General features: G+C 37.4%; 1 protein-coding gene across 2 annotated transcripts; it reads left to right on the forward strand.

Annotated features, from left to right (window-relative positions):
* Positions 1-1,575: 1,575 nt before the first annotated feature.
* BST1 (bone marrow stromal cell antigen 1) lies at positions 1,576-19,572 on the forward strand. Of its 2 annotated transcripts, XR_005954417.1 has the most exons (10): positions 1,596-1,907; positions 5,994-6,123; positions 7,166-7,301; positions 7,781-7,863; positions 8,451-8,527; positions 11,011-11,103; positions 12,578-12,664; positions 13,123-13,182; positions 16,261-17,315; positions 17,970-19,572. XR_005954417.1 is itself a non-coding variant. In XM_041458671.1 (9 exons), the coding sequence occupies exons 1-9, from the start codon at positions 1,738-1,740 to the stop codon at positions 16,373-16,375; spliced, it is 951 nt and encodes a 316-aa protein (XP_041314605.1). In that variant the 5' UTR covers positions 1,576-1,737; the 3' UTR covers positions 16,376-19,572. The 2 variants fall into 2 exon arrangements, 1 of the variants encoding a protein (XP_041314605.1); XM_041458671.1 differs by having other exon boundaries at positions 1,576-1,907; positions 16,261-19,572.
* The last annotated feature ends 262 nt before the right edge of the window (positions 19,573-19,834 follow it).

The following is a 19,834-nucleotide window of genomic DNA, read 5'->3' on the forward strand; positions in this document are numbered from 1 at the left end:
ATCCCAACAACTCTTGGATCCAGTTCCTCTGGGCTGTTTTGACAGGTTATCTGTCTGTTAGGGAAGCCACATCTTCTTCACCAAGGTGCTGCATCCTAACCTAGAATGTACTTAGAGAGTATCTGTCTGTGTGACTTCTTAACTTATACTGCATATTTTAAGCAAAAGTTCTAGCCTTAATGCAAAAATCAGTGACAATTTCTGCACATTTCTGTATAGAAGATCACATCACATACTGGTTTCTGTTAGATTCTGAAATTACTGAACAGAATTTGGTTGCAGCAAAGTTAATAATAAAAGGAAATATTCAGTGGCTTACATGGATATTGCACTCTCCAATGCTGAATCCAAAGTATTGGCTTGAAACATTTGATTATTGTTCTGGTGCCCTATCAGCATGGACATAGAGAGGCTAGGAAGAGAAATAGGAAGAAAAAGCATTAGAGAAGCAACAGGAGTAAAGTACATCATTTCCTGTGTCTCCACCAAATCAAGCACAACACTGAATATCCATTTCTGACTAAATCTGGCTTTCCTGAAGACTCTGCTGCAGGTAGCAAACCAATTGGATATCTTTTATCACGTTTATAGCAGAAATCCATCATCAGGAATTTACTCAACGATTAGCAAGATTTTTCTCTCAGCAAAATCCACCAGCTGACTACCAGTGCATCAACAGAAGTGTGACACTACATAAATACGTACACAAAAAAAAAGTTATATATTCACTGACAAGAAAGAAAGAAAGAAAGAAAGAAAGAAAGAAAGAAAGAAAGAAAGAAAGAAAGAAAGAAAGAAAGAGAGAGAGAAAGAGAAGAACTAGCATGGTCCTCCAAAATGTGACTGCAAAAATATTTAGAGGTTGAATACAAAATACTTGGAGGTTGAATTTATTTTTTTAAAGGAAAAAAACCCCAGTGTGGTTGTATTTACAGCAGTGTGTACCAGAGAATATTCTGAAGATTAGATTGATTGGTGCCTTTTGATGTTCTAGCAGAGTACTTAAGGGAAAAGAGCCTGGAGGAGAACGACAGCTCTTTGAAAACATGAAGACATGAAGTTGAAGACATTTGTTCAGTGCACGGGATGTAAGTCGTAATCCTTATATCTCTCGTTATGATTGATTCATGACTGCAAGGCAGGTTTTTTTCACAAAGACATGATGCATGCATCATCACACCAAAATGCCACTGTCACTGTCCAGGGGAGAGATGGAAAAAGAGCTGACTAATGTTACCCCTGTGTGTGATACAAGATAACTCGAGGACTTGGATATTTACACTGTCCTTGCTGTAACTGCGTATTTTAGTTTTTGGTTTGTTTTGCTTGCAAGCGTTTTTTAGTGGTCTAGGGAAGTGTAGCACAGCAACGAGTATTAAGTGAACCAAAGCCATGCTAAGTATTCAAGTGGCAAGGGGTTTTTTCCTCCCTTTACGGAGATATACTGCAATTCTCTTCTGTTATCACCAGGTGGCCTTCAAAGTTTCTCGTTTTTCTGAAGTGGGGAATAGTTTAGACACGAGGAAGTGATGTATCCCTGTGCTGCAATCGTTCCAGGAAATAGTTAGGTTATAGTTTCCAGCAAGGTTTTTTTTCCGCCTTTGTCTTGTGTACTCAGCTGTAGTTAGTACTGAAAATATTAAACGTTCAGACTGAAGGTTTCCATTTAAATTGTATCATTGAACTCTCCTTTTTTTTTTTTTTTTTTCTGTTAAGGATTTGGATTGTCAAAAATTCATGATGATGAGCCTTTTTTTTCCTCTTTTATTTGTATCTGTTCTGTGTATGAACAGCTTCTCAGGAGTGCAGGGAAGGAAATGGAAAGGTGAAGGTACTACTCAAAACCTGGAAAGTATTGTCATTGGAAGATGCTATGATTATGTTAGAATTGTGAATCCTGCTGTTGGGTAAGTTTTGCTTGTTTCTGGATTAGTTTTTTATGTTCTGTACAAAATGGGTGTTAATCAGAAGCTTGATGTTATCTTCTAGCCATGGAAGTGATCCTTTTGAAGCCAACATGCTTGTAGCTGTCTGGAAATAACAAAATTACTTTGATGGATGTCATATTTTAAGTAAAGTAGAGTAATTGAGGCAAGACTTATAATTCTTCAGTTCTTTATTTCACTTTTTTTGCCCCCCCCCCCCCCCCCCCCCCTTACTTTCTGTAAGGAGAACAACACACAGAAATGACAGGGATGGTATTTTGGAAGTACCAAATCTGACAGCAGTCCTGGGAAGACCAGCTTTGCCTTGCATGCCTCTATATCAGGTCGTGTAGAAGGGGAACACCTCACTTTACAGCCGTCCTGTGGTACTGAAGGAACCTGTTTAGCTCATCCACCTGAAAAATCAAGTGTTAATCAACTGCTCTGGTGGGATTATCTATAAGCTTCTATTGGTTGTGCTAATTATACAGAACTGGAGGTAAATCTCACACTTCGCTAAAATGAGCACTTTTCTGTCTTCCTTGCATTCATGGGCTTCACTAAAAAGGAAGAAAATAAGAAGGACAGTCTCCTGGAGTTCAGCCCTTTATTCTTCCACTAAAATGTTGTCCTAAAAGTGTGAAGAGGTATTTGCAGAGGGGCCCTATCTGGGTTCCTGTGGCATTGAATTGCTGTCTTAAAACAGGATTATTGCAAATATCACCTCGATTCCCCAGCCTCCCATTTTCAGTTCCTGTTGTAAAAGAGGAAGACACAGGACTTAAAACAAATTTTTCACTTTTAACAAAGGCAAAACAATACACTTCAGCACAATAATACTCTTAACCTATTAGAAGTGTTTTCTTTCAAGTTTTTTATGAAGGAAAAAAGATCATCCTAATGCAAATAACACAGAGTATGAATTTCAGTGGAACAGTTCAAGCTTGGCAAATTTATAAATATGTCACAATGGAAAGTGGAAGTAAACTTTAAGTGTAGATTTCTACATTCCTACGATATATTACATGATATAAAATATGTGAACTTAATTTACAGTTGTGTAGGTAGTCTGGTCATGCAGTAGGCTCTAGACAGGTAGAGCTTCTGCAGGACTTAACAGATGCCACTTCATTTATATCTGAAGCAGGACATGAATAATGATACAGAATATGCTAAAATGAGCAACATAAAGGACAGTTGCTGTAGAAATTTGAACCGTATTGTCAACTGATTTGGACTTTTAGAGATATAAATGCAATATTCTGGAAAACATTTCTATACGTCTCATGTTTATGATAGTTTTGTGATTTACTGAATTCTGGTTACACTTTCACAACATGATTTTAAAATCATGTTGAGAAGTTTGAACATATTCATCAAAGTATTCTTGCTCAGGATAGCATGAGGCCAGGCAGGACATTAGGACTACTTTCCTGAATTTAGACCAAAAATGGAATTATTAAAAGAAGAGCTACACAACTGATTTCTTACAATTTTTTAATTATGGGGATTTTTCTCTTTCCCTTAGGTCTACAAGCAAATAATGTTATCCAAACAAAATGGAAATTTCACATTGCACAGGTCTATTGCAATATTGCAATTGTAATATCTATTGCAAAATAGGTATTACAATTATTAATAGCCCTTTATGTTCATTGTCTGTTTCTTAGTTGCCCCTGGCTAGCTTTTACAGAGACATGACCACCTGGATAGGTTTTGCTTCTGAATTTATGCGCAAATTTTCTAAAAATACTTTGCTAAATTAAAGGAAGCTTGCAAAACATGTCTTTATACTGCAAGATAGTTAAAACATAAAGATGTTTACAGGAACATAAGAAAAACCTTCCTACGTGTTAAAACAGAATATACAAAATGGCAATGAAAAGAGGCACTTTACCAAATGCTGTGGCCATGCAGAAGTGAGGAATTTTAATTAAGATCATATTTGACATTTCCTAACAGGAGTACACTAAATAACACAAATGTTCCTATAATGCTTTTCATCCATATTTGTTTGTTTGTAGTATATAATGAAAGCTTTGAAAACAATTTTTTAACTAAATAGTGTGAAATTAATGTGACTTATTAGTGTCTATTAAGATTAGAAGGAATTGTCCTGAAGCAGTCCTTTCCTACCCTGTAGTTTCAAAAAGTGGTTTTGCCAGCTAAGAAGTTTTGAGTATCAGAGCAGAATAATCCTTTTGATTTACAAGCTGTTCAAAACTGGGTGAGAAGTCATGAAAAAAAAAAAAAAAGCAATACGTGAGTTAACCAGAAAATTACTGATGGATGCACCTGTCAAGAAAGATCTTAAAAGTTCGGTTGATCATAACCCACAAGTACTAATGTAAGTGCTTCAAGTAGAAAGCTCTTTAGCAAAATGAGACCTAAGTATATACAATTGTCAGAAGCCAAAGTATAGCAGCTTGAAATCAGAAATAGAGTCCAAATTCTTTTATTAAGTAAATCTGTTTAAACCTTGAAACTACTGATCAAGGATCATATTGCATCACTGAAAATTTTCAGGTCAAGATCCATATCTGCTTACAGTATGTAGGGATTTTTTTACATAGTTGTTGAAAGCATGAGCAGAGATTTCTGTAAGAAAATCTGTGGTCTGTTTCCTGCAAAGTTCATCACAAGGGCTCCTTTAAAGTGTCTGTGACATTCAGTGTCACAAAGCAGCTCCCTAAAGAACCTGAACCAGCAGAAACCATGCTGTCTATGGATGATGCTAAATGAACAAAACACTGTAATGGCAAAGTTTGGTTTACTTATCAGGACTGCAGTTGTTCAAGCTGGGACTTTGCAATGACAGCTATTCACGTTATGAATGCTGTATGCATATAACATAATTATTCTCCTGTGCAGAGTGTTCCTGGCATAGACATTGTCACAGCATTATGTGGGGAAGGTACTGTGGAATAGTGGTGAAAACAGAAATTTGCTTCTTAATTACTCCAGGCAGGCTCAGAGCTGTGACAGGTGAGATCCTGAAAGTCCAAAGAGATAGGACACTGTAGACAGCCTGTCTTGTCCCTCCATGGAGGCTATTGTCCCCAAGACAGAGCTGGCAGAAGGGAAATGTTGGAGTGCACAGCCTAGCGTCTTATTTCAACACTTGAAGTGTTGCATGCTAACAACATTCTTGTAGTTCTTGTAGCTACTGTGTAGTGACAGCGTGTCCCTGTCACACAGTCCCTGATCACTGTACTGATTCCAGCAAGATAAAACTGCACAGTCCCAGGGCCCAGAAGCTGAAGGCATCTGTCACCATCATATGTCAAAATAGGACATGAGATGAATGACACACACTCTGAAACCTTCAAGGTAAAAAGAAGGAAGTTTATTTCTCGACCTCGATATATATAAAATTCAAAAAGTGACCCTGGATTGGAAGATGAAATTGCCACCTCTCTAATGACACTGGTCAAACCAACGGTCCATCAAATTTCTCCTCCTCCAGAAAGGAATGCAAAAACAATCATTATTTACATAAAAGTGTGTGAGAACTCCATTACAAAAATGTAAACATCAGAAAGCTTAGAAGAACTTTGAAGAACAGGGCAACAATCATTACCATCAAAGCTTTTTAGCAACTGGTCCTGCATTTGAATCTGAAATTTTAAGAGTAGTATTACATTCCAGAAGCATTGGATATTTAGCTATGGTTTATTTGAAATGAATTTGAATAATTTGAAATTACTTTTTGAATCTGGAAAATTTCAGATAAAGCTTTTTCTTCAGTATTTCTACAGTGTTGAATAGCAAACTCACTGTGTATACCATACCTACTAAGATTTTTGTTGAATCATAATGTGTTTCTAATTCCACACTGTAAATGCTAATATTTTCCTTGCTACTACTTCCTTGTGTGCTGCAGTTATGACTCAGAAAATGTCTCTATGGTCTTCCTGAGCAACAAGTGTTTTACCACCCTGACTTCAGTTTTCTGCCTTAGCCTTATACAGATTTTAATTGGGGTATTTGAAGGAGTTGGGAACAAATATCTTTCTTGCTCAGCTTTGAAAAAACAATTTTGCTATTTGTTTGTTTCAATGATTACAGTGAGAAGAATTGTTCACAGATATGGGAGGCATTTAAAAATGCATTTATTAACAAGGATCCTTGCAGCATTCTACCTAAGGATTATGAATTATTTATCAACCTCACATTTCACACGATTCCACCTAACAAGGTAATAATTTTTTATATTAATTGCCCTGTGACATACAACAGATTTTACATGACACAGTTCAAAATTGACGAGTCATTCTGTAACTGATTTGTGAGTCACTCTTTTTTACTGCTCTGGAGTTTATAAACAGGACTCTGTAGTTTATAAACTAGACTCAGACTTGATAGCATGTTTCAATGTGTTTGGCTCCATTTATTTTATGCAGTAACTTCTCAGCAATGTCTCTCTTCTCATACTACAGAGATCCCCCATTTTTCCAGTTGTGCTGGGAGCTTTGCCATAGTTCCTGAACTTCCACTTCTGCTTTTCCTTAAGTTAGGTGCTCTGGCTGCAAATGCTGTGCCTGCTATCACTTTTTGCTTTTACTCCTCACAGCTAAGTCTCATGGCAGTACCATGTTAAACATTGACACGCTGAACAAGCAAAAGCAGAAATGAGAGAGGACGTTGTTCTGTGCCAGAGGACAGTAAGAGTTTGATGTGCTGGCAGTTGCAAAGAACCAGGAAGTACAAAAGACATGTTGTGCTTTAATACAGTTTTTCCTCTAGCACAATTATTCCTCATTTCTAAATGACACAAGCTAAACCAACAAATACTACTGTCAACATGGCTTAATTCATGAGGAGTTCTACAAACACAGAAATAACATCTAGACATATGGGGTTTTTTCACACCATAAGCCAACATAGCAATGTGAGAGATTTCTGGTAGTATATATCTGGCTTATAAATATCTTCCTTTTCCCTTCTTCCCCTAAATCTGTCTTCTAAGGCAGGCAAAGCCAGGCCTAACTATATTTAAAATAGGACTATATCCCTTCTCATCAAACTACTACTGTTCTTCAAGTCACTTTTGATCAGAATTTATACCTCTGGAAAATTAAAAATCTTTGTTCCTTTAAAGGGATAGCTAACATTTCTGGTTATTAGCTTGATTTTGAAAGAAATACCAAAACATGTTTTCAACTGTTTTCATACCCCATAATGTCACTGTGTCCGCACCCAAGTGTTGGTACATTTCTTCTCTATGTTTTTTTTCCTAGTCTCTTTTCTGGGAAAATAATCAGCTACTAGTCAATAGCTTTGCTGACAGAGGACGTCGCTACATGTCTGTGGGTGATACTCTGTTTGGCTTCGTTGGAGATTTTCTGAACTGGTGTGGGCAGGCAGACAGCCCTGGTAAGACAATGAGGGCTATGATAATTATCTGTAAAACCACAATGGAGACCAGTACTGTGTCCTGGAGAAACCAAATTTGCTCTTACCTCATGAAAAATCAGGGATAGCTTCACTGTCTTGTTCTCTCTTGTATCATGTGAATATTTAACACTGCAGTCAGGGGAGCACACAGTGAAATCTAAATGGTCCTGCAGTGGGGATAAACCTCTTTCTCAGTCTTCTGAACCTGGAGCTCCCTGCATCCCAGGAACAGAGTTAGGACCATTTCAGCCAAATTACTGAATCCTCAGAATGTCACCATTTGTGTAAACTACAAAGGATGGAAAAATATTGAAAAAATACAACAACTTTCAGTGCTATGTCAAACACAGGTTGTGGGTTCAGTGAGTAATGCACAAATATATTTAGTTGCTTGCTAAATTCGCTTTTTATAGTCATTATCATCTGTCTAATAGCACAAATCACATGCCTTCCCACAGACCTGGACTATGAATCCTGCCCTACCATGACGGAGTGTGAAAACAATGCAGTGGATTCTTTTTGGAGGATGGCCTCAATCACTGTAAATATTTTATTAGTGCTGACTGCATACATCTGCGAGCGTGTCCAGGTTGCTTCAGGAATTGCTAGTTCAAAACAGATTTAACTGTAACTCTACTGGATTATTTCCCCTGATACAAATACATTGTTTTAGACTAGCTGCAGTGTTTTAGCAAGGAGAACTTAACATTCACCTTAGCTAGATAACGTGTTAAAATTCTGTTAGCTTTGTTAATAAAAACCATATACTAAGCACAGTAAGCACACTGACTGTCTACTGATTACAGGTCCTAACTGGACAGCCTTGCTGAAAACATTTTACTCACATATCAAACTCAACAGAGAATGCTAAAACGCTTTTTTCTTGTGCTGAAGAATACTTATAAATGTGAGAAAATAGCTTGAGAAGAATCATTGAATTAAACCATGGCCTGTTTTGTTCCTGTCCTTTTTACTTCAATGACCTGCTAGGGTGCCAGTCTAGTATTATTTTTGCAGTTCTGATAGTCTTCATGGTAAAATTCTTTCCTTGGTTAATGTTGTTTGCAATAAAATACCAAGTTACATGACAAACCTGTGAGATCTGAAAAGCATTGTTATCTATTGCAGTATGCACGGCACAGCTCGGGGGTGATACAGGTCTTGCTGAATGGTTCTGCAGAGGGAGGAGCTTATCCACAGCCAGGGTAAGAGAAATGACTGATTTCTGTGTAAGACTGTGTGGTGTGATTTTCTGTGTAGAGTTTGGATGACTACAAAAAAGAAAAGTCAACCAATTATTTGGGTCTTCTGCTTCACAAAGCATGGGAAGTGTAGCTGAAAGGACCTGTTGTATCAAAGTCTGCTGAGTTGTGGGGAAAACTGTTAATTGTCCCTAGGTGAAGGATTAATACACAGTGGATGGGAACAATCCTTCAACTCCTGCATTTTACAAACTGCTGTGGCAAGCACGGTGAATGCTCTGGCAAAATGTGTATATCTTCAAAAAGATGAATGTTAACAAAATGTCTCCTCAGGGACATATCCAAATAGAGGATATTGTTCCAAGGTGTGTAGCTTTTGTCATGCCTACCAGCAAACTTGGTAAGTTCTAAAGGGAAAGTATGTATTTCTCCATGACGAAGAGTGGATGTAGTTTCCGGTCTATTATTGTTTCAGAAAGCAAAAAAATAATTGTTGAGGAGAATAATAGCAAAGATGAGCTTCCTCTCCTACTTAGTTCCTTTTATATTAAGGACAGGTGTATTTTTCCTGATTCAGAGGTGTACCACCATGCAGAAGCTCATCTAAGCTTACATTCAAAATTTATTGTAAAAGTACACCCTTTAGAACTTTTACTATGTGTCTGTAGTGACTGCTTACCTGTGGTAAGAAATGCATCCTTCATTACCTCAGCAACTGTCCTGTCCAAGGCAGATCAAAAATTACATCTTTTAAAAACCCATAGAAGACATCCTCCTCCTGTGTATTCACTGAGGACTAAAAATGACCATTGAAAAGGCAGTTTTATCTTTGGATAAGAGAGAAACAAGAACCATCTTTTCTAAAACACCTCCTGACTACTTACCTCTGTCCCCCAAAACATCTCTGTACACAGCTTTCAGCTAATCACAAAGACTTAAACAATCTCTTTGGGTTGGTCACATGGTCAGCTGGGATCAAATCTTCTGCAGATGGTAATACCTGGCAGCAGGCCAATACCCAGAATCTATTATAGATTCCTTATTTTAGGATTTGATTCCTTATTTCTGTTAGTTTACAGATTCCTTATTTCAAAAACATCTCACGCACACATTAATTCCACCAGTTCCCTGGGTTGCCAGTCTGGTGGTATTTTAACCAGTGAAATCACCACTAGATCTCAGCCTGCCAAGGAGAAAACAAAGCCAGTTACTCCATCTGTTTTCTTTACTGTGTGTCTTCTGGTCCATTTATGACTGAATTTGTTTAAGAGATCATGTTTGAAAAAAGTTGGAAGGTGAATAATTAATAGCAGAAAGATCTGCCTGTCTTCCTAACCATCTCTCTGGTCTCTTTACAAGTATTTCAAAGCCCCTTTCGAAGTTTATTAGGTTTTAAAGTTTGTACACTTAAATCACCATTAAGTCACCTGATATCATTTCAGTTAAGATTTATTTCTCATTTCATGGCAAAATAACTTTGCTCATTCACACAATATGAATTTAGGTGGCAGATTTCTTTAATAATAGAAGCCAGTTCAAAAATTGGTTTTACTGAAGTCAGTTGTACATTGTTCCTCCACAGTTTCTGACTTCTCTAGTTAAAGATTTCTCCAAATCTGGGAGCAAGCTTTTTTTTTTTTTTTTTTCTGGCAATAGAATATGCATGACTGAGTAAATGAGTTGTAATCTTTAATTTTTGTTGTATTTTCACTATGTATTGGACAGGCTTGGACGCCTTGGACAGAAAGGCAAACCTGCTGTTGCTGCTACTGGTCTTTGGTCAGCTACTACCATACCAGACCGGACCAGAGAAAGCAACTCTTGGTATCTGTCCTCCTGTTCCACTTCTCCAAAAATTTAAAATAATTTGCTGACTTCATGAACCAACAGACTGGCAAGCAGCACATGTCCTGTGCTTGCATGGCAGAGCGTGAAGGCCCTGGGAAGACAGACCCACATTGTCACTGCTGGTCACACCCAGTGGGAAGTGGCAGCTAATGGTCCCTTCTTCTCGTGGAGATCTCAGAACATATAAAAGGGCTTGGAGACACTGTAGTGCTGATATAGACGTTTAAGAAGACACATGATAGGCAAATAGCAAGTTAGAGGAGAGACCAAGGCCCAGACTTGGACCAGGCATTCAGTGAGGACACAGCCCTTACAAGCTTTCTGAGTGAAAAATCCCCTAAAAGATTGGAAATCATTACACTACATCTTGCTAAAAAGGTTAGAAATCTATGGCTTTGAAATGTCAGCATCTCACAAAAAAAAAAAAAAAAATCAATCTAGAGACATTAAAATCAACCTTTGGATTTAATATCTTCTTAGATTAGATATTATGAGGAAGTATCAAAGGCTTTTGGATTTGTTTTTGCATTTTTAAAAGTTCATTTTTGTTCACTTTTAGGTGAATTCATTAATACAGAGGAGGAAAAGGACTATTTAATTTTCATGTTCTTTATAGTTCAATTTTTTTGTTGAATCAGCTTCTTTGCAGATTATGAAATACCTAATTTCCAGAAAGACAAAATCTCACAAGTTGTCATTTGGGTTGTGGATGATATTGGAGGACCAGATAGGTAAGTTATGTCTTCAAAATAAAAATGAGTTTCTCCCTTTTGGACCTTTCTTTAAAATTTCACCTTATCTTTCTGTTTGATTATATTTACATACTACTTAAAATATTTTAGATGCTTTCATGAACACAGGAGACACAACCTGCCATTCTCATAGAGTAGAGAAATACCAGAGTTAGAGAAAATATAAATAAATTCTAATATTAGATCTGGAGCCAACTCTTGGTTAGATGTGTGTGTGTGGGTTTCAGACCCTGAATGAAGATAGAGCATGAACAGTTTTTCTAAAAGTCAGTCTGAATTTCAGATTAAGTGCTGATGAGTAATAGTTCTTTCACCTTGCCATATGCATTCTTTTCATTTTCACCTATCTTAACTGTTTGAAAATTTGTAGAAGTGGCAAACTTCTGATGGCTCTTTTTCTCTCAATAATTAATCCAGTAATAAAATGTAGGCTTTAAAAGTGTCTAATTTTGGTAATTTAAATAAATCAAACAAACAAATAAGTAATAAACAAATATAACAAAACTGATCAGTCCAAATAGTTGGGGCTGTATGTTGTGTATTTTACCACAATGCTGTGGAGTCTACATAGCATAGTTCAGATTAGCATTTTTCAGCCTGTCTCTCTAAATCAAAGAATCATACCCTCTTGGAGGGAAAAAGCATAGAGCTAATCTTTGCAAAAGCTGCCCTTTTTACAAAGAAAAGCTAAGACAAGCACTGAATCATAATTTATGTTTCAGTAAATGGATGCATGGGAATAATTCTATATTTTTATCAATTGTTTTCTACAATTACTTTGTTGGTCTCCATATGGTTTCTTTAGTCATGGGTATCTACCCTGACCAGCAGATAAGTAGCACTGCCCTTAATACTTTATGTTGGTGCAAGTTTAGAGGTCTCAGTAGATTCTGTAAACTTTCTTACACTAATTGGACTACAAATTAAAAAATCAGTGCTAGAAACAGGAGCTGTGTTTAGGATTGTTTCTGGGGTTTTTCTCTCTGTATTTTTCTATTATTCAATATTCAATAGAGAGAACAAGCTTCTAACAACAAGTATAATTCTCATTTATTATAACTCACTTATTCTGTAAATACAGATAGCATCAACTTTACCTAAATAGTTGCCAAAGAATATTACAAACAAAACACTTACTATTTTACAAAATTATTTAGGTCTTTTTCTGTCTAGTCAAATATTAAATGTGGGATTATTAGTGAATAGAATCTGAAAATGCTACACTGACAGAAGCTAATCTTCCAGACTCTGTAAACTGTAAAAGGATAAATTATGAAACAACAGTAATGTAAGCAAATGAAGCATGAAGAGCAATGTACACCATCTTCTGGAGGTGTTATGGAATACAGAAGAGGCAAAGTAATGGGGATTTACTTTACTAATTCCACCAAGTTCAGTGAAAAGAAATTATATAACAAAAGATTTGGAATAATATTGAAATCCTTCCTCACAGAGATTCCTGTGGAACTAATAGTGTAAAGACATTAGAAACCAGGCTGAAAACTCTTGGTTTTGATGTCACTTGCACTGACAATTACAAGTAAGTGAAAACCTTTTATTATTATGCTGCATTTGCAGAAGCACCCTTGTCTATTTTGATTCTTACTGTGCAATACTGAAGTGCCATTAATGTTGTGTCTTCAGAAGGGATGATGTCACATTTTTCAGACTTGTAATTTTCTGGTTGTTTATTGAGCAAAACACTACGACTTATTGTATGATTGAGTGGAACATTTTACTTACTCAATGTCAGAAAAGATGGCCTCCTGTACTTGGATTTAAAATCTAAACAATAGTTAAAAACACTATTGAATGTTGCAGAATTACCAGTTATTCACAACAGGTTTCACAGCTCTAGTCATTCCCATAGATTGTAAGATAAATTTAATGAAGGGAAGATTTAAACATGATAGTACTGTGAATTTGTTTCATTTTTTCACGTTTTTTTTTTCTCAGTTGTCTGCCTGAAAGGTGCTAAATAAGATAGTATTTTCACAGGTCTGTAATGTTCTTACTCTGCCTGGATAATCCTGATGATTCTAAGTGTGCCCTTGCATCGTAAGTAAAAGAAGTTCAACCTATCCCAGTGTCATTACAACTGAATAAATTAGGCAGAAGTCAACAGATCCCACCTCTACCACCTGTTGTATATTCTCCATATGCAATACACAGTGGTCTTGAATTTGTTAGTTACTGTGGATTGAATTAGCAGTTTCTATTCACAAATTGTGCAGAGCTGTCTGTGAGCACCTGCTGTTCAAAATTAGGTGTTAATGGCTTCTCATTGATCACACAATAACACTGTATATCACTGATGATGTGAACTTTGTACATATCACTGTTCTGATATAAAATCTATTACAAATTTGAAGTTGCTTTCATTGATATAATTTCTTGAATAATCAAAGTATAGATCAAATGGCAACAGATCTAAAGCACATTTCTCCAACTACAGGAATTTTCAGTTCTAAATTTTGAGGAAGTTTTCTTTTGATCTTCCATTTTGTGTGAGACTTAATCTCTATATTTTGGTGTATTTACCTTGGGCCAGTGAGTTATCTACAAAGAATGCAGATTACATCCAAGACATAACTTCTTATTAGCAAGCATTGCTCCCAAGCTCCCTACTTATCCATATTTATCTATATTATATGAGAAGCATTAAATTATTATGTATTTCAGTGAATTTACAGTAAAAATTGCTGTTTTCAGTTTTTACTATGTTTCATAATCTATATGCTGTTGCATATATAGGTACACATGAGATACTTGAACATCTGAATGAGAACTTCCTCACTGTTTGGAATGCTGTAGAGTATATCGATACATAAACACTGTTTTGTGGTTATATTCCTCTTATGGATAATCCATGCTTTATTTCTTACTGTCCTTTCTTCCCTATTCAAGCACGTGCAAATTTTTGTTTGTTAATACCTGTGTGATATTGCAATGATAACTTCTGCTATGAAGGTCCTGATTTTCTGTCCCTGGTTATGGCAGCAGAGAGGTGCAACCCGAGCTTGCCTGCCTCTGGGAGGGGCTGTAGTGCTTCATGCAGTACAGAAAAGGAGGTGGACATCACCTTCTCTAACATGTGTCCAGTTTTTGGTACACACTTACAGAGAAAGTGAGTATTCCCTCTTCTTGCTGGTTACTGAAATCTTTTACCTTGCAATGCAACATGTATTTTTGCATGCAAATTATATCCTAGCACCAGCATATAAATGTTATGAAAATGGTGGGTTTATAAATACCACTGATAGCTCCAGACCTCTAGGCGGTAGGTCATAGAAGAGGCTTCCTGTTAGGGCTTTGATTGGTTACAAAATGCCACTTGCACTGTGGATTAAAATAGGGTTTCCTTGTTCTGCAACTGAATAGTCACCCCAGGACAATGTGTCAAATGAAAATACAGTTATCCCCTTTAAAATAATAGCTGTGAACATAGTGACAATATTAACAAACTGGAAGAAAAAGCAGGACTTTGAAAAATATAATATTTTATTGAGCTCTTGACAGAAGATTTTTCTCCTCTCCCAGGTTTTAAATAATTTCCCTCAAAGTTTTGTGATGTGTGTGTGTTACTCAGCTGAGGAAACCTGGATGAGAAGGTTTTGGAAACCATTAATGTGTTTTTCCTTTCAGCTAGGGGTGAGCCTGCAGTTCTGCAGTATTGCCGCATGGCGTTTGCAGTGTGTAAGCAGGGGAGCAGCCGCCCCTTCCTTCCCATCCATGTCGGTACTCAAAGCAACATAATCCCTGGTGTACTTGAAACACCAGTCTCACACTCTCCTGGGGTAACCCCAGAGCAACTCAACTGTTCTCATCCTCCTTGGGGAAAGTGTCCTTGCTTGTTTCCTTCATGAGCACTCTATTCCATCCTCTGTGCATGGCACTGTAATAAGTTTGGGATATATAAGTTAATTTCTTATATATCCCAAATCACAATAGAGCTTCCCAATCTGAATGCAAAACTATCATTTCCTCTCCCTGAAATTTAAGTAATTTAAATACTATAAGCCAATGAATACTTACATTCTTCCCAGAATCACTCAATTCTGTGCAGTAAATAACACCACCTCCATGGAAAGTAGCTCCCTTTTCAGAAGGAGCCTTAGGCAGATGCATATAAATGATTTGATGATTACCTTCTTAGGTACGTTTTCTGTGTTCTGTGATGGTCCATTAACTGACAGGGGGCTGGTCAGTAGGGGTGTCACTGTTGGAGTGGGTATCTGTTAGGAAAAGTTTCCTTTGCAGAGTAGGTGCTGTCAGTGTTCATACTTCCATAGTAAACAGAGGAACAGGCATGCAGGGGCTCATGCATCCCCTTTCACCAGGGCTGTTTGCTATTACAAGGCTGATAGCAAAGGCCCTCTCAGCCTCCAGAGAATAATGTCCTGAGCCCAAAAGCATCAGAGTTGGACAAGTAATGACTTTTTATGTCACCACAACTCCTGTTACATGGGCATAGCACAGGAGAGAGCTGGGCCAGGGTAGCAGAAGGATGGCCTAGAAGGTGCTGTAATGTACCTGGGGTTCTTGCGTGGTGGTGGTGCCCCTTAACTCCTCTCCAGACTTGAACGATGTTCCTGCTCAGTCAAATTTGGACTTCAGCTGAAGGTTAAGGTGACACCCTGACATTAGAATAAACTTGTGAGTAAAAAATACCCACTAGATGGCAGAGATGGCTCACGAATGTAAGCAGGAAGGAAGCCAGATGCAAGCTGTTAGTGGTGGCGTGGATTACTTGCATTATTGCAATGTCAGGGAGAAACAGGAGTGGATCTGGGTACTATTGCACCGAGTGCTGTGAAAATACACTCCTCCAGGACCACTGCTGTATAGAAGAGCACTATAAAATCACAAGCATAAGGCCAGAGACAGCAAATGGATGTAGAGAAACAAGAAGGCACTTGTGTGAATGTAGAAAGAAGACTTCCCAGGGTTTTGCAAAGATATTCTGTTTATAGAAACATGACAGCCAAAGGGAATCTGTTGGCAGGCTCATATAAAGAAACTTCTAGCTTAGCACTTGTGCCACAAACTTCACCCTTGGCAACAAACCCCTGATATTTAAAAGAATCCTAACTCAGCTCTGTGCTGTGAACATCCTGTTTGTTTTCTCTTCTTCAGATCTGCACCAGCAGCACAAAGAGGACCTATATCTTCAGACAGAGGAGGCAGCTGGAACAAGCTCATGTTTGTTTCTTTTGCAGGCTTTTTGTTCAGATTTGCTTTAGTGTACTGAGTTAATCAACTGAATCCATATCCTCTGTTTGACTTAGCTGGCTATAAATTTTGCTTCAGCTGATTTCTAACTGCAGTTTCATCCTGCTTTTGGGACTGCAAAACCTGCATATTAAAACCTTGCATACTAGATACTGGCTTGTTTTAGTATCAAAAATGATCCCATTGCTGCTAGAAAGCCTCATCCTTCATTTTCTTTTTCTAGAAGTTCATTGCTATTTCCTCTTATCTTTATTCTCCAGTATTAAACCAAGAAAAATACTTCCTGCTCACATGTTCACATATTTCAGAAAGAAAAATTATACTAAGCATACATCAACCACAGAGATTATTTGTTTGTGAAACCATTCTAGCATCTGACCTTGGAAACTAAGTGACTGATTATTGTGTTTGGAGAGGTGAAACATAAATTCAAGTGTAAGAGATCTTAGATTGCTCACTTGATACAAGATGCAATAGGTAAGACAGTGGGAAGGTAAACTCATTTTTATAAGTGTTCCAGTACTTGGGCCAAACTTAAAAACTAGGGTACAGCAAGATTCTGGGTGCATACTTGCATACAGTATTTTACCACATAATATCAATTGTTTCATCATCCTCACAGCTGTTCCTCAGCTGGCTGTTTCCTGGCCACTGGATAGCAAATAGTCAGAAATACCAGGTCTAGAAAGTTCCACAGTTTTTCCACCACAATGTGATTTATGGTATATCAAATTCAGATAAGAACCTGCCAAGTCAGACACTGGCCTGCTTGCAGTGAACTCGGATACAGGGTTCAGAACACATTGAGGAGACAGCAGATGCCATCCTGGAGGTTTCTTGGGTTACTTGTGTGAATTCCAGTGCTTCAGCTAGAGGCTTCTCTAAACCACCAGGACATCCAGTTACCAAGATGACACATAAATCTTCAGAAAAAAGTAGTCATTCTACAGAGAATAATTGTACGTAGCTATTTTTTTGCACATTTTGTGTTACCTCCTGTATTATTTATTTGTGTTTGTATTGACTGGTTGCCAGGAATCTTGGAGAGGATGTTCCTGTTATCTCAGTGAATCTGATTTAAGGGTCCGTAGTAGATTTACATCCTTTCAATCCCTGATGCAGCTGTGTCATGTTGTATGTTTGAAAGATAAAGTATTTAAAATATATTGTAGTTGCTTATCTGTCTTGTTTCCCTGCCTGTAATAATCTTTAATTTGGTTTTAATGCAGATCTGTTTACATTGCACACATATTTGGGTTTGCCTACATCACAGGTGGGTTTAGGCTCCAGCCTGAAGGATTTTTGTATCTGTTTCAGACACAAAAACGTACTGAAAGTGCAGAAGTACTGAAATCAGAAGTTACAGACCTTTAAAAATCTGGGCTGTGTTATGCCTCAAAATTGTTCCCTATCTGTGCTGTAACTTTAGTTCTTTGATTAGTTCTTTGAACATCCTGTTCATTTTTTGTTTTGTTTCATGAGTTATTGTTTACAGCAGCCACCAGAGTAGTAAGAAAGGTATCTGTAACACCTCATAGCTAAAGGTATCTGAGTCACATCTCAGATAGCTAAAGCCAAGCAATTGTGATCAATCTTCTGTTTGCCCACATCAGGTCATATCATGACACATTTTGGGCCACAGGCTGCAGAGACAGTGTGTGAGAGGCTCCCAGGTGTCCCGGCCATCATCAGGGCTGGTGTGTGCTACCTGCTGACCTGTGTGTGAGATCCAGAGAACAGCTCAATACCATTCTCCAGCCATGAGCCTCTTAGGCAACTTCCAGCCACAAGCCAAGCATCCCAGCTGGCCAACTTCTGCTTTCCAGCCTCTGCATGTAATTGATTCCAGCAGCACAATCAGTGTTTGGCACATGGTACCAAACACTCTGTAGAATGTGCTAAATAATTCTGTTTTGGAAAAAAATATAAAATATTAAGTAAGATAACTTCAATTGAAACAATTGAGATTATTTAATGCATAGCCTTATGTCAAAAACAACACACTCAGAACCTCTTGCAGTGTTTTCTTATTTCTAATGTTCTTTCCTCTTTTTCCATTACTTCAACTCAGTAGCAATGACAGCAATTTCTTTTTTAATACCTGTTCAATAAAGTGTCTCAAACTTGCTTAAAAAACTTGGGAAGATCTGTAAAGATAACAACTAATATAACTAGTAAAAAAAATCAACAGGGCAAAGGTCTAGATGCATAGGTTTCCTGAGACTTTTAGAGGCAGCAAATTTCAAGCTGAGTGTGAATTGTTTGTTCTGAGTTTAACATAATGGTTTTAATCTGCAAAAGAGCAGTGTGACTGGCGCCTCGGAAGCTGAGGGGCAGGAGTGTCAGCAAAGCAAGAAACAATGAGATTATTTGTTACTCCCAGAGGGAGGGAGAGACATGAACATGCCTTTTTTTTAATTTCTACATCTATAAGAATATGAATAGCACTATTTACAGATATGTGTTACAATGAAGTAGTGACTGTCAGCCAGGTGAGCCTGTGCTATGTCTTGAACACTCTGAAAATGTGAAAATGCTCTGATTAGCAATGTCTAATGTAAGAGCTGTGCCAAATGTGGAGAAATCATACTGTCCAAAAGGCATCTGCCCTTTTCCTTAAACTCATTCAAGCCTGGGTATGTTCATAAATATAGATTCAAAATGTTTCAACCATTCATATTTGTACTAGCAATAGTACAAAAACAGCTGTCCCAGATGTGAATTTGAAGGAGAAAATGTTTCAGATGAAACAATATGTATATCACTTAATATTGAGTCCTGTTGGATGCCAAAATCCTGTGTAAATCTATTCATATCCAATTACTTGTGGCAAATGAAAACATCATGTGCAGGAGCATTACAAGGTTTTCTGCATTTCTGCAGACAGACCTGTGGAAGCTACTGAGACTAAGGCAGTATTTCCTGCTGTGCCCATTTTGTGGACCACATAAGAACTTCGTTATCTCACATCCTTCATTCCTGTATAGAAATTAATATACACTTCCCTCCCACTAACCTACTTTTTCTTTTTGCTACATGCATTTCAATCATTGTATCTGAATATAAGCTGAACTCTAATTCAGAGTAGTTCCTTTTTCCAGCTGTATGTGCATGCACACTTATACATCTGCTCACACCTGCTCTGCCTATTTTTAAATGCAAAGTCCTGAGTGCTCTGGAGTAAAAAGTTATGAGAATAAAGCGAGGACAACTTGATCACCTCTCTGCCCTTTTTATACTGCCGGTGTTTATTTTTGTCATATTGGTCTCGATGTGATATTCAGCTGACATGACTATGTTTTCAATCAACAATCTTAAGTGTAGTGAAATGTGACCTGAAACCTCAAGAATTTGAACAATAGTTTTTGTTCCATGAAAGCTAACTCTTTTTATAGTGTTCTTCAACTGAATTACCTAGAAATAATTCTGATGTATTTTGCTTCAACAATAGTGTGAAGTGGAAGAAGAGTGCTTTTAG

This window comes from Pyrgilauda ruficollis, unplaced genomic scaffold, assembly GCF_017590135.1.
Source record: "Pyrgilauda ruficollis isolate IOZ18807 unplaced genomic scaffold, ASM1759013v1 scaffold1, whole genome shotgun sequence".
NCBI lineage: Eukaryota > Metazoa > Chordata > Aves > Passeriformes > Passeridae > Pyrgilauda > Pyrgilauda ruficollis.

Bases quoted from the DNA above. Each gene is read 5' to 3' on its own strand.
- BST1 (XM_041458671.1), top strand. From the start codon at position 1,738: ATGATGATGAGCCTTTTTTTTCCTCTTTTATTTGTATCTGTTCTGTGT. The intron at 7,302-7,780 runs GTAAGACAATGA...GCCTTCCCACAG, and splicing joins TGGGCAGGCAGACAGCCCTG to ACCTGGACTATGAATCCTGC. The intron at 8,528-11,010 runs GTAAGAGAAATG...TTGTTGAATCAG, and splicing joins GGAGCTTATCCACAGCCAGG to CTTCTTTGCAGATTATGAAA.